The 15285-nt window shown below is 44.8% G+C and overlaps 1 protein-coding gene across 5 annotated transcripts in view; it reads right to left on the bottom strand.

Annotated features, from left to right (window-relative positions):
• The window catches only part of GOLGA3 (golgin A3), a 46723-nt gene that overhangs the window by 6322 nt on the left and 25116 nt on the right, over positions 1 to 15285 (bottom strand). For all 5 annotated transcript variants that reach the window (XM_053369449.1, XM_053369448.1, XM_053369452.1 and 2 more), the window contains 11 exons: positions 14778 to 14855; positions 13010 to 13273; positions 12012 to 12106; positions 10257 to 10473; positions 9521 to 9664; positions 5797 to 5994; positions 4626 to 4742; positions 3639 to 3778; positions 2478 to 2610; positions 1423 to 1545; positions 948 to 1112 (listed from right to left, as the gene is read on the bottom strand). In XM_053369449.1, the coding sequence (XP_053225424.1) occupies positions 948 to 1112; positions 1423 to 1545; positions 2478 to 2610; positions 3639 to 3778; positions 4626 to 4742; positions 5797 to 5994; positions 9521 to 9664; positions 10257 to 10473; positions 12012 to 12106; positions 13010 to 13273; positions 14778 to 14855 (1674 nt within the window). The remainder of the gene's footprint in view (positions 1 to 947; positions 1113 to 1422; positions 1546 to 2477; positions 2611 to 3638; positions 3779 to 4625; positions 4743 to 5796; positions 5995 to 9520; positions 9665 to 10256; positions 10474 to 12011; positions 12107 to 13009; positions 13274 to 14777; positions 14856 to 15285) is intronic.

Below are 15285 nucleotides of genomic sequence, written 5' to 3' on the forward strand. Positions count from 1 at the left end.
TCATTAGAAGCTTCCTAATTTAATTGCAGCTTGTGAAAGTTCAATAAGCCAAGACAGATGGTTCAAAGCAACTCATAATGCAATGCATTTGTACTGGGGGGCGGGGGACACACTCTCTCTCTCTGTGCATCCTACCCTGTGTGCACAATCCCACTCCACACAATGTACGACAACTATGAACCAATAAAAGCTGGATTCTGTGACCAGTCTAAAATGAAGCACGTCTCAATTTACATTGTTCCTTCTTTATTGAAAAGACAACAGCTGCTTCTAACACTTCACCAGGCATTTAAGCTTAAGTTAACAGCCATAAATGCCACTGTGTATTTGTTTCAAATAAAAAGCAGCCATTGAAATTAATAGACATTACTCACTTGGGTCCATTAATTTCAGTAGGTCTAGGATGAGATACAACCAATGGTCTCGCTCTTACAGCTCAACTGTTCTCAGGGAAAAGCCCTTTTGTTCTGCTGTTGTTTCTCAAGTACCATCAATTCCTGGGACCTTGCCTCTTTTGAGTTTAGAGATAAGACTCTTAATTTCCAAGATGGTTACTGGGGGACAATTTGGAAGGTTACATGTATTTACCCTTTTATTTTGGGCAGTAATAGCAAAGGTAATCTATCCCACTCCATCCTTGCTCTCAAAGGAATGAAACAGGGATACATCTTTGCCCCTATTCTTTTTATATGAATTATTTGGCAGGAAGCTTATCAGTGGAACATACTCACTATCCTAGTCTGTCAAACGAACCCCTGCCAATTCTTTCATATGCAGAAGATGTAGTACTTTTGTCTCTGACAGTAAGTGGGCTTGAGGCGATTGCTGAGAGCCTTGGGGAGTTATTGCAAAAAAGGAACCATTACAAATTAATTATGATAAAACTAGATTATTGTGCTCTCTAGGAAAAGGATGAAATACAGATGAAGACTGTGTTTCTTAAGTACCTTTTTCATCTTTCCATGCTTCAAGTCCAGCTTCAGTTGCTGGTTCTGCTGCAGTAGAGTCTTCATGCTATTCTTGAGTTCGGTCACTTTTGCCTGAAGCGTGATTTTATCTTTTTGGGTTAAGGACAAATCATCCCGAACCATCTCCAACTCTGTCTTGATATTCTAGAATGAAGAAGGATTGTTGGAGACATTGACCTTCTGCATTAACCAAAGATCATTCCAAAAAAAGGAAAGAGGTCACTTCTTTTAGATGGCAAGCCTCTACCTATCTACTCAGGAGCAAGTCCCATTGAGTTCAATGTGGGTAACTCCCATATGGAGTTATAGGATTGCAGCTGTGGTCTTACAAGTCTTATAGAATCTGAACTCTGCTGGAGGCTTGGAACACTCATAAACCTTTTATTTCATTAGCGTCTTATTATGTCTCGTAACAGATCTTCCATGACAACTGGCTGACAGTCCAATTAAATACCTGTAAAACGGATTGTACGCCTTCCAACTCCTTCTGGTTGCGTTGCTCAGTCAAGTCCAACTGCTGCTTCAGGGCTTGGATTTCTCTCTCCTTTTGCTCCACTTCCCACTTGAGATCTTCAACCTAAGAAATGTGGGGGTTGGGGGTTGGGGGGGGAGTATTTCAAAATATAATTACATAAGAAGCTGTAATACTTCAGGTCAATTAAATCACATTGAAGTTCAGTGAGATTTACTAAAAACAGCTGTGCAAAATATGAGCAAGCCAGGGCTGAACTGATACTACCCTTGCTGGTACCTTTCCTGGGAAAATCAGAGGCTCACTATGTCAGGTTCCTATTGGAAGACCGGACAAATGCTAGAACACTAGCAGTGGCAAAGTTTTTATCAGTGGTTGCAAGAACCAATGATCCCTATATTCTGAACAAAATGCATGTTTAAACTGGAGGTAGGCTGTATGAATTGTGTGTTGCTTTGTAACGATTTGTTGGGTCTCTGGACTGTAATAAAGATTAATTGATTGATTGATTGATTGATTGATTGAATAAAAACAGGAGAGGAGCCCAGTTGGGTCAGACTAAATGGTCTATTTAACCCAGCACTCTATTCTCACTGTGCCCAAACAGATGCCTCTGCAAAGCTCACAATTTTGCATAAAATGTGTGTTTGCTAATTTATACATACTGATGCAAAACCTAGAACCTAAAAGGCCGCAGGAGGCAGGCCGGCAAATTCCCACACAAGGTAAATTCTTCAATTATTTTGCTCCCAACTCCAAATCAGTCAATTCATTTACTCCCAATTAATTTCCCAAATAAATTCAGTTTGCTCTCAGTTGATCCCATTCATCCCCCCCACCCCCACCATAATCTCTAGATAATGTAATTTTGAATTAAACATATTTCACCCCATTGGTACCCTGTTTAATAACCTAGATTCACCCATCAAATCATTGCCCACTCAGAAAAAGATAATGTCAAATGTCACACCACTAACAATGCCCCTGGATCGACATTCATATAAGGAAGCAGAGAATGAGCAATACTGATGCTTCACCTCTTGGTTTTCTGCAGGCTGCTTGCTAAGTTGCTCATCCAGCTGTTTCTGGAGGAGCTGGAGCTGGGAACGAGCTTCTGCCAGCTCTTCCTGGAACTGGGATACTTCTGCTGAATGCTTCCCATCTTCAACTCTAGAAGAAAAAGACAGATTCACACCACGGTGAGGAGAACACAGCTCTCAGATTGAAGAGCACACCTCTTGAGGATGCATGGCAAGAACACTGAGGGGAGATAAAACAAACTGTACACGTTAAAGTTAGTTCAATACATTATCAACCAAGGTTGCAATTGTGCTAGAATGAAAATGGGGGACTGTAAGCACCAAAGGCAGCCAACCAAAGGGCCACAAAGTAGGAGAACTGCCGTGTTTCTTGCAGTAGGAGGCACAGAGCAATCAGCGGATAGAATTCTTTCAGAGCTGCTTCCCAGAGGAGAAAGGGAGCTCCCTCCTGGGGATAAGGCAGATACATGCAGCTTCCTTCAGTTACCAGCTCTCCATTCTGGCTTCCAACACAGCTCAGCCACCTGACTCCATCCTTGACCTCCACTTCTTGGGCAAAATTCTGAAGTTCTGCACTTGTGCAGGCTCCTCCCCACATAAGAAAGGTAAAGGGACCCCTGACCATTAGGTCCAGTCGTGGCCGACTCTGGGGTTGTGGCGCTCATCTCGCTTTATTGGCTGAGGGAGCAGGCGTACAGCTTCTGGGTCATGTGGCCAGCATGACCAAGCCGCTTCTGGTGAACCAGAGTAGCGCACGGAAACACCGTTTACCTTCCCGCCAGAGCAGTACCTATTTATCTACTTGCACTTTGGCATGCTTTCAAACTGCTAGGTTGGCAGGAGCAGGGACCGAGCAACCGGAGCTCACCCCGACACAGGGATTCAAACCCCCGACCTTCTGATCGGCAAGTCCTAGGCTCTGTGGTTTAACCCACAGCGCCGCCCACAATCAGTGGGGTAGAACCAGGTGGGATTTTGGGGGGCAGGCCCAGCAGGTTGGCCCCAAAACCCGTTATTCATGTGTTCGTCCTTCATTCATGGTTAACCCATGAGGAGGCCTTGCAATTCCTCCTAAAATATACGGTTTTTTGGTCCAAAAACACCAAACTATACATATTTTTAATAGAAATGTAGTTTCAGTTTCCTTGTGATACTCACTGCAGTTTGTCCACTTCAGCCTGAAGGGCCCGGATGAGGACTTCTTTGGCCTGCAGCTCTCGTTTCACCTCGCCAAGTTCAAGGGCAGCTGCTTTATAATGACGGCGATTATGCGCTGCCTCAACTTTGACTGTTGCAACCTATAGCAGCAAAGAGCATCAGTGTATGGATCATTATCATAGAATCATAGAATCATAGAGTTGGAAGAGACCACAAGGGCCATCGAGTCCAACCCCCTGCCAAGCAGGAAACACCATCAGAGCACTCCTGACATATGGTTGTCAAGCCTCTGCCTAAAGACCTCCAAAGGAGACTCCACCACACTCCTTGGCAGCAAATTCCACTGCCGAACAGCTCTTTCTGTCAGGAAGTTCTTCCTAATGTTTAGGTGGAATCTTCTTTCCTGCAGTTTGGATCCATTGCTCCGTGTCCGCTTCTCTGCCATCCTAACCCATCCATTTCCCTGACCCTTTCTCCCATGTGCGCTGCATCTCTGTTTAAGGACCACAAGCCTACAACTCAAGATTGTCCCTTCTCCATCTTTATCACCTGCGATTTCTCACTCTCATTCGAGGCTGGGGAGCCTTTGGCCCTCCAGATGTTGATGGACTACAACTCCCCCCATCCCAGACAACTGGCCACACTGGCTGCGGCTGATGGGAATTGTAGTTCAAACACTTACATGCACTATCTTGGCAATCATAGCAAAAGCCTGACATGTGACAATTTTGGCATCCTCCTGCTGCAGATAGAAATAGGGACTAAGGAGGTCTTAGCATATCAGAGGCCACTCAATGAGCTAGTGGCTTCAGCCAAGATCTGAAATGGAGGGCTTTACAGCTCATTGCCATTTAACCATAATCATGCAACAGTCCTTAATGGCTGCTGCTCATTTATATGCATACCACACACAGGACCCTCTACCCAGTTGTGCAGGCAAGTCTTAAAATGCTCATGGTGAAAAGTAACACACACACCAGTTCTTACCTGTTCTTTAAGGCTGTTGACCTTTGTCTTCTCCTTTTCCAAGGCCATCTTCAAGGCTTGGATTAGTTGCTTCATTTGCTGGTCTTCCTCCTCTTTGCGCTTCAGAACTGCCTGGACCTGGGCCATCAACAAAACCCACAAGGTGAACCCTCCCGATACAAAGGACTTAAAGCTGGTGTCCTTGGGCTTGCTCACTGCACTGGCTGATGCTTTCTGAAAGCACGTGTGCTTAACTAAGGCCCCACATGCTCTTTAAAGCAGCATCATATTTGAAAAAGTCAACATACCACTTGAAAAAGCCAATGATTCTCCCAAAGAATCATGTGACGTGTAGTTTGTTAAGGTTTCCGAGAGTTGTTCTGAGACTTCCATTCCCCTCACAGAGCTACAGTTCCCACAGCACCCTGGAAAGAGGGATTGGCTGGTAAACCACTCTGGGAATTGTAGCTTGATGAAGGGAATAGGGGTCTCTGAACAACTCTCGGAAACCTTAACAAACTACATTCCCCATGGTTCATAGTGACAAGGAGCTGTGCATTCAGCATTGTGGAACCAGTTTTGTGAAACTCTCTTCCTGTTGAGTTTGATTTCAATTCCTTTCCAGCAGGCTTTTTAATCAAACTCTGATTTTATAATGAGTTTTAGCTCATTTTTAGTTTTAGTGTATTGAGCCTCTTGTGCACCACTTAGAGCTGACAGTGATTAAATGGTGTACAAATGTGTGTTTTTGTGTGTTTATCCCCTGCTTTTTCCCCCTGATGGGACTCAAGGCAGCTAACAGATAAAAACAAGAACCACTAAAAACATGGGGGGGGGATTAAACATTGAAATTATTAAAACTATATACATATATGCAATCTGTTTAAACATATTAATAATTACAATAAAAACAGCACAGCACCAGCCCTTCATTAAAAGCAGTCAGTTCCCAAGTTGGAACAAGAAGGTCTTCACTGGTCAACGGAAGAACAAGGAGGGAGCCAGTCTAGCTTCTCCAGGGAGGGAGTTCCAAAGCCTGGGAGCAGCCACCAAGAAGGCCCTTTCCCGTGTCCCTCCAATATGATACATCCCTCCTATGTAATATTCACAGACTGCAGACCAAAATGAACGAGAGCCTAAAGAACTGGAACTGATTTACAGTACCAGCCCAGGCAGAAACAGCTCAAAGTACCTGAAGATTCAGCTGCACCAGGTCCGCCTCTCTCTTTGCTAGCGCTGCTTCGAGGATGCGGTTGTGTTCCCGCAGAGCTGCGTTGGACTGGCCGAGGCCAGTGAGCTTCCCGCGTTCATGCTCTAGCTCAAGGGAAAGCTTCTTGTTCATCTCTTCCAGCCGCTTTATCTTTCTCCGGAAACCCCTGGCTTCCTGAAGCTAAATGAACAATAGGAACAATTACTGCAGCCACCATAAGAAATCACTTTGCAGGCTCACTGAATGTCACTGAGTAGCAAACAATGAAGAAACACTATAAACCGATGAAGTTCCCAGACCCTAAAGTCATCTTCAGAGGCCCTTCTGCTCGAATACCTGTCAGATGGCTTCTAGGGAGAGGGTCTTTTCAGTAGTGGCACCTAGTTTTGGAATGCACTGTCCAGAGAGGCTCATCTAGTACAGATTAAAACCTTTCTGCGTTCCATTTTTTGTGCTTTTAAAGTTATTTGCTTTATTTCTGTTGCTGGCTTTATTCAGATGCTGTTTTATATCCAATGCTACTGCCATAGTTGGAGGCAGGATGCTTCTGAACACCAGTTGCTAGGAACCACAGGAGGAGAGAGTGGTGTTGCACCCAGGTCCTGCTTGCAGGCTTCCCAACGGCATCTGGCAGGCCACTGGGAAAACAGGATGCTGGACTGGATGGGCAATTGGTCTGATCCAGCAGGCTCTTCTTATATTCTTACTCACAGGAGACCCACTGAAAGTAATGGGCATGACTAACTTACATCCAGTAATGTCAATGGGTCTATTCTGAGTAGGACTAAGTTGGATACAACACTAAAATCATAGTGTTGGAAGGGACCCAGAGGATCATCTAGCCCAGGCATCCTCAAACTCGGCCCTCCAGATGTTTTGGGACTACAACTCCCATCATCCCTAGCTAACAGGACCAGTGGTCAGGGATGATGGGAATTGCAGTCCCAAAACATCTGCTGAGTTTGGGTGTGCCTGATCTAGCCCAAACCTCTGCCATGCAGGAATATGCAGTTGTCCCTTATGGGAATCAACCCTGTAACCCTGGTGTTATCAGCACCAGCTCCAACCAACTGAGGTATGAATATGTTTCTTTGTTTGTTTGTTTGCTCATTTGTTTGTTTCACTTCTTGGTTTCACCTTTTGTCTGTGCACTGCCCAAATAACTTTTTTTGGCTAAAGGGTGGTACAGAAATATAGCTAGCGAAGTAAAACAATCAAACTGTATTCCAGATGTATCCTTGTATCACCTTACTTGCCCAGATACGCACAGCACAGAGGAATTAATTGGTTTTTTCAACCAAGCTTTTCAGGTTGTTTAAATACAAATCTAAAAGATGGTTTGGGACAGACCGCTGTGGAGTTCCTACTTTTTAAATGGGCTGTAGAAATTTCCAGTGTTTTCAACTCAAAAATTATCACGCGTTAAAAGAAAATCACTTCTCCCAGGAGGAGGAAAGCGAGATAACGAGTATATTTGTGTAACTGCAGAGTTGAGAAGTGTTGTGTATAGCTTCAGACCCTGGAGGCATCCTGGTCAAAACAATTTAAGGTACAGCTGTTGCATCAGGTTGACTTCAGCTGGTGCACCCGCGAATCTAGTTCTGTCCGGACCTGAAGGAGGATGTCCTTTCATCATCTGCATTCATTTTGATGTTGTCCTATGCTGCACAGCTGAGCTTCCCGCACGGCAAAACTCACAAATCAATGCCCAGTCTAGAGCATCGTAGTGCCTCATGTTACACTGGCTATTGTGCATTAACCAGAGGGCTAAGGAATCTGTTAGGCCTTGAACCCAAGCACCACATATGGCATTACAACAACAAGCATCTGTACAGCTTTTTTCAGTGCTCAAGATGCTTGACATATACGATGTTATTGTAACGTAACAATGCTGGAAGGCAGAGCAGGATTGCCCCCATACTGCAGAAGGGACTTGTAAAGCATAGATTTGCCAAAGGCAGTGCAAGTTTCCTTGGGCAAGAGACTCTCTTAGCAGGAGGGCCCTCCTGCTGGTTGCTGTTCCTGCTGCATATTTACCTCCCTCCTTCTCTTGGCCTGAACAGGCACTCGCCTCCCAGGGGAGAAACAGGGCAGGGCAGGGCAAAGCACACAGAGGTTATACTCATTTGGAGAGAGCAGGTGTATAGCGGGCAAAGAAGAATAGCAGTGGTAGAAGAGCAAGGAGGCTGCTGGGAAATGGTGAAACATAGGCAGTGGCACAGGGCACCAAGCCGAGGAGAAGCAAAATTGAGAAAACCCATAATTGAGAAGATCCATTTGGGGGCACCAAATTTTGGCCTCGCATGGGGTGCCATATTACAAAAGATTACCAAAGTCCACCCCACCCCTGCATGGGCCTTAGCAGGTGCCCAACACTGTTGACCTTCTGTGCCAGCAATGGCAGAGTGAGCTCATGGCAGAGGTGAAATTTGAATCAGAGCTCCATAGTTCTGGGGTTGAGAACCTCAGGGGCAGGAACCAAATGCAGACTTCCAAGTCTCTCCATCTGACCCTCAGTACTTTTCCAAGGCCACACACCTTACTGGCCCAGCTTTGCACCTGCCTTGAGTGTTTTTATGTCTGGCTGGAAGCTATCCTTAAAATCTGATAATGCCTCATTTTTGCCTAGATAGAGAGGGGCATATACTGTATACAGACGTTTTTCATGTTTAATGTTTCATTATTTTTATATACAGTGGATGCTCGAGTTGCGAACATGATCCGTGTGAGGGGTACGTTCGCAACCCGCAGTGCTGCATCTGCGCATGCGCAGGTTGTGAGTCGGCGCTTCTGTGCATGAGCAAAGCGCGATTTAGTTCTTCTGCACATGCGTGACCGCCGAAACCCGGAAGTAACCCATTCTGGTACTTCCAGGTTTCGGCGCGTCCGTAACCCAAAAAAACATAACCTGAAGCATCTGTAACCCGAGGTATGACTGTATATATTGGAAGCCACCCAGAGTGGCTGGGGCAACCCAGTCAGATGGGTGGGGTACAAATAATAATAGTGTTGTTGCTGTTTTTGTTATTTGCCTTCTGTACAAACGCTAACATGTACATTCATGGCTCCACCCACTTTTGCCTCTGGCCCCTGTTAGGATATTTCCCTTCCACCTTAAAAGGGAGCAGGATGTTTGTGTCATAGCCTGCGTATTTCCTGTCTCACAGGATGTTTCTGTTGTCTGTTCCTTTCGTTTCCTTCTGTTTGCCTGAGCAGCCGAAGCAGACGGTCATGTCTTCCTTTGTTCTGACCAACGCTGAATAAACTGTAAACATGCTCTCCTGCTGTGCATCTTCTGCTGTGTGAATTCTGCTGATAGAGTGTGCACAAGTCCAAGAATGTGGCTATCTTTTCTTGAGGCTTCGTGCCGCTGATTGCTGATATTGCCTGACTACGGGAGGTCGATGGATCGTCCAGCACCGAGCTTGGGAGCTCAGATGGACTTTATCTCCCTGGCAGTATCCCAACAGCCCCGCCCACCACAGCATGTAGACCCCAGAAGGCTGCCCAGAAAGGAATGTGGCCCTTTGGCTGAGATATATTCCGCACAACTGCTGTAGTTCATAGGTCAGTTTCTGCACCAGTCTGCCTCCACTAGACAGATCTAGACCAGTGCTGATCCTCAGGAACTGGTTACATGCATCCAGCCTACAGAAGCAGCACCACATCAAGGAGATATAGGATAACAAGAAGCCAACACAATTACCTCGTCCTCAAGTTCAAGGACTTTCTCTCTGTACTCCTCCAGTTCCTGGCTGGTGAGCGAGATCACTTCTTGCAGCTCCTTTTCTAGAACCATCTTACTGTGGCCGAGAACCTCCAGTTCTGTCTCCAGTGCCTGAATCCTTTCCTGAAAGCGAAAAGACAAAGTAAGTCTAGTTAGGCATCTCAGTTGGGGTAGGAATTCAATTGCTTAAAGTTTGGGTGTGGAACATCGGCCCCACAAGCAACATTAGGCCCCACAAGGCCATTTCGACGATGTCACACCCCTTGCCATCATATAGATAGATAGCTCAGCCAAAAGGGGTTTTGCAGGCCCTGTGCAAAGCACTCGGCAGAACCTTACCAACAGTTGATCGTCGGGTTGTGCAGAGTCCATCACAAATCACTCTGCAAAATCCAGCAATAAGCTGATTCTCAGAACTTGCAGAGCGCTTGGAAAGGCACTCTGAAAGGGTTCTGCAAAACTCAATGATCACTGGGTCTTGCAAATAGCTTCAAGGCATGTTTTGCGGGCTGCACATCTGCCCAAACAGTTTGATTTCAAACTGTGCAGGCCCCCCAAAATGGGTCACCTGATGTCTTCTGGATGTCAGGTGGGTGCCCTCTCTCACCAGTGATCTTCAGTGGAGGAGATAGACAACTGACTCACTGGGCCAGATCCAGTTCCCCACTCCTGTTTTAAGTGAGTGAAGTTAGGCCTGCTCAGGAATTTTGCTTACTAGGCCAGCCTGGCTGTTTTCACTGTCAGAGATTTGTGCCTTCAACTTTGCCAGCTCTGCTTCAGACGATTCTTTTGCTGAGAGAGCTTCCTGTAGCCGGCGACTGAGGATCCCAACTGCATTCTCGTAAGCTTTGTGTTTTGCTTTCATCTCCTTCTGTGCTGTGCTCAAATCTGAGCCCAGTCGTTTCATTTTTTGCTTCTGTTCAGTAAAGGCCCTGAAAGTAATTTTTTAAAAAAGTTGTATCAAAAAACTACCTCAAAAAAAGCTCCACATTAAGATGAACAAGTAGGACCTCACCTTCTGGACATTTAAAGGTTCCAGCCAGCTATACACTCTTCCATGAGGCGAATAAGCATGTTTCAATCTGAACTTATTCTAAGGTTTATAAAAAGTTGACATAACTTAATAGACGGGGGACCCTCCATTACAAACTTTCCTGGCCCTGGTACCAGTCTGCTCTCAAAAAATGTAACCTGGAGAGCATTTAGAAACATCCCGAGATTCTCATGCCTTGCATAAAGGTCAGCAGGTGTAAATCTAGCTACCCTTAAAATCTACTTAACACCTGAATGGATAAGTTGGAGACAGAAGGCAGACAAAGATGGCCAGTCTTAGTCATTGTTCACTAGGATCATGTTCTCTTTCAACTGTTAATTAAGTGAAATGGGCAAAGTGGGAAACAGGCAGGAAACTCTGAAATAAACCCAACAGCACAATAACTAGGGAAATAGGAATTACTCTCTCAAAGTCCCTTTTCATTTAATCCGCACAACTACCCTATGATGTACAGTTAGGGCAAGAAGCAGTGATTTGCCCAAGGTCACCCAGTGAGCTTCATGGCCAAGTGGTGAATTGAACCATGGCCTCCTAGGACCTAGTCTAGCCACTCTACTACACAAGCTCATGCCCAAGCCTCATTGAAAGCGGGACTGCATTGAGACCCATAGGAGAACTTTCCAATGGGCTATATCCCTTAAGTCTGTATTCCGAACTGCTAGCTTAAGGACTACCCAAAGCCTGTCCCATTTTGCATCAAGGATGTTGCAACAGAGCTGGGCCCCCGCTAGGAGGGCGGGGGGGGGGAGTCTACTTAAGACATTGGCTATCACTCTAAATTTAATCCAACCTGAATCTGACCCAGAAGACCGATATGACATCAGTGGTACACAGCATATGCTAAAGAACAAACAGCATTAAAAGCAGAACGTTGGCAACGTTCCCAACAATAATTCCACTGTAGTTTGGTACTAAAGAGGATTAAGTAGCAAATGGGATCACAAGCATGCACCGCATTAACACAGGCAAGCAAATTAATCATACCACACAATTAGACAAAGGCATATTGTAAGAATCAAAGCCACTCTTTGGCTTTAATGCTTTTTAATCTGCCTTACATACATTTTTAGTCTCATTGGGCAAGAAAAGCTTATCTTATTTTAAAGGCAATTGAAGCTACTTCAAACTACCCATTTACCTTTAATTAAAAGAGACACTCCCATATAAATAATGCATGTTTGTGATCCCAACATGTCAAAAACTAATTTGGTGCTGCATTGTTCTTAGATTACCTTTATGTGACAAATGACATTAATGCTACAGGAATCAGAAAGCCAGATAAAAGGCAAAAAGAAGACTATGCCCCCATTAATAGATTGCAGACACACACACCCCCACATAGGCACTTGATGAACAAAATCAATGAGTACTAGTTGCTGTGGCTATTCTAGGCAAGGCGTAATCTCTCATACTCACATTTTGGTTTCCTGCTGCATTTCGTCAACCTGCCGTTTTAATACTTCATTCATTTCAGCTAGAGCAGACATCTGTTCTCTGTCAAACTGCAAAGTCTGAAAAGCAGGACAGGAGAACTGTAAGCTACATGTTCTTCTCTAATAAAAAGGTCTTAATTTTATATACTTGGCAAAGGCGACACATTCAGTGGCTGAACTCAAACAAAACTAAATTGTGGACCTTTTATGGCCCACAAACAATCCAATTTACTCTGGGATGGTAATTTATGAACTGCCTTTCTAGATCACTCCAACATCTATGCAGGTCAATGTTCTGGCGGCGCTGTCATTATAAACCATAGTTTATCATGATGGGAATGAGCCTTGCTTTCCCCTAGTCTCATAGTTCTGTCCTTCCCCTCCATTCTACTCCATTGCAGGCACGAGGAATTAGGAAGGTCTCACTTGTGTTTTTTTAATGAACCACAGCTTGTTTTGCCAGCTGAACCGTGGTTAAATTTAACAATGGTTTATCTGAAACAAGGCAACTTCAAGCCACAGTTGGCTGACTTCAAATAATACATTGTTAAATATAATAATCATAGATTTGTAGAGTTGGAAGGAACCCCCAAGAGACATCTAGTCCAACCCCCTGCAATCCGGCAATCTCAACGAAATCATATATGACAGATGGACATCCAACCGCTGCTTAAAGACCTCCAAGGAAGGAAAGTCCACCATCGCCCATAAAACAAGTTTCAAATTATACACTAAACAATGATTGTAAAGGAAGTAAAAACTTATGATTTTCCCCATTGTGGCCATGCTGAAGGGAGAAGCAGGAGATCATGAGAGCTTTGGGAAAGGCTAGGCTCATTCCCATCACGGTTTACCAGGGATGGAGGCCTTGTTGCCCTCCAAAAAAATGTCCACAGCATAGCTACTGTCTACGTATTCCAACAGGCTGATCCGAAGCATTATTATGGACGTTAAGAAGGACAACAAAGGCTTCATCTGCACCTGCAACTCTCTCTCCATGTCATCTCGCTCTCTTTGGACTGCTTGCAACTGGCTTTCCAATTCCTCCATCTGCTGCTGAACTCGAGACACCTCCTTCCCCAGCCTCGAGTTCTCAACCTCCACGGATTTCTTTTCACCCTGAAGCTGGAGCAGCTCCCGTCTTAACTCTTTCACTTCAGAGTCCAGCCTCTTCTTGGTGGACTTCAGTTCACTGATCAGCTGATCCTTTGAAATTGCATCTCTCCGGTAAGCTTCCACCATCACCTAGAAAAGAAATTGATATGCTTAGCTTTATTATTATCATTATATATCATTACATATTTATTTATACCACGCCTTTAATGGGACTCAAAGGAGGCTTACAGTTAAAAATAAGACCCACTAAAAAACGGGGGGGGGGACCATTTTTAAAAATTGGTAAAATATATGTATACAAAACATATTAAAACCAAACCAATAATTACAATCGAGACAGCACGGCACCAACCCTTTCGTTAAAAGCAGTCAGTTACCAAAAGCCTGTTGGAACAAGACAGTGTTCACCTGCCGGTGAAGGAGGGAGCCAGTCTAGATTCTCTCGGGAGGGAGTTGCCTGCATCTGGGAGCAGACACCGAAAAGGCCTTCTCCCAAGTTCCTACCAAGCGAGCACGTAGGGCTGGCAGGACTAAGAGAAGGGCGTCCTCATTTTAGAAGAAGAAGAAGAGTTTGGATTTGATATCCTGCTTTATCACTACCCAAAGGAGTCTCAAAGCGGCTAACATTCTCCTTTCCCTTCCTCCCCCACAACAAACACTCTGTGAGGTGAGTGGGACTGAGAGACTTCAGAGAAGTGTGACTAGCCCAAGCTCACCCAGCAGCTGCATGTGGAGGAGCGGAGACGCGAACCCGGTTCCCCAGATTACGTGACTACTGCTCTTAACCACTACACCACTCTGGCAATTACACTATATAAAACTACAGCAGGAGTGTTGACTCCTTTTCAGCTCAAGAGCCACATTCCCTTCTCGCCAATATTCCAAAGGCCGCATGCCACTGGTGGGTGTGGCCACAGGCAAAAGTGGGTGGAGCAACCATTGGAAATTTTTGCCTTTGTAAAGGAGGAAAGTTTCGACACACACATACACACAAACCTCTATTCTCCGTCCAGGTTCAAGGACATATTCAAGCACTCAAGGAGGCAGAGAAGTAAGGTTGGTGAGGTGTATGGTCTGTGAAGAGTTCTGAGAGCCAGACAGAAAGGCCTGAAGGGTGATATTTCAACCCCCAAGTTCCCCAGTCATAAGCTGACATCCTTATGAGCCATTTAATTATTTTTATTACCATACTTTTCTGGGTATAAGACTACGTTATTTTCTTTTAAAATCATGCTTAAAAGTGGGGGTTGTCTTATACATGGGTAGTGCATAGGGTGAACGTTTGATTGGTTGCTGCCATGTCTGTCAGCGGCTATTGGGCATGTTATTGGTTGTTGCGTCAAGGGCTGGTGTGGATTGGCTGACGCTCCGGCAATTGGGCAGGGGATTGGCAGCTTCTGCTGGTGAGGGGACAGGTGATAGGCGGATTTTGCGTTTCGTGCGGGTGAGCAATTTTCAGCAATCCCCCGCTAAAAAAAGCTGAACAACCCTGTGCAATCCCCCCCCAAAAGTGAAAAAAATTCAACAACTCTGAGCCACCTCCCCCCATTTTATTAAATTTGAGTCCCCAAAAATAGATGGAAAATATACACGGAAAAATACGGTATTTTAAAACACTTATATAGACACACACCTTTTGCTGAAGGAACTGCTCCTTGACCTTCTGGGTTTGCTTCTTGAGACTGGCACTCTCAAGCTGAAGATTTTCTACCTATTGGGGTGGAATAATAATATCAATATTACTTGGGCACTGGACGAGGACTAGAGTAGTGAACTAGTTTTGTGGCATCCAAAGCAAGAATTTTCCCAGGTGTAATTTCTACAGCACATGATCCCAAAGTGCACCTGCTGTTTAATAGCAACAGCCAGAACAGGGAAAAAGAAGGGGGAAGTTGCTTAAAAGACACTCTGGAACATAAGTGGCATATAAATTAATTAATAGGTTTTTTTATAATGGGAATTGTGGTCCAATGACACCTGCAGGGCACCACATCGGCCATCCCTGTTATAAAAGGTTTGTGAATTTTGCAAGAAGTTTTGTAAGGAATGATATTAGAAATATAGCAAAAATGGAGAAGGAGACGTGGTATGTTAAGAGATGTAAAGGCAATATTAAGTTAGGAAATGCGTAAGAAGTGATT

The sequence above is a fragment of the Podarcis raffonei genome, chromosome 16 (genome assembly GCF_027172205.1).
Source record: "Podarcis raffonei isolate rPodRaf1 chromosome 16, rPodRaf1.pri, whole genome shotgun sequence".
NCBI classification, from domain to species: domain Eukaryota; kingdom Metazoa; phylum Chordata; class Lepidosauria; order Squamata; family Lacertidae; genus Podarcis; species Podarcis raffonei.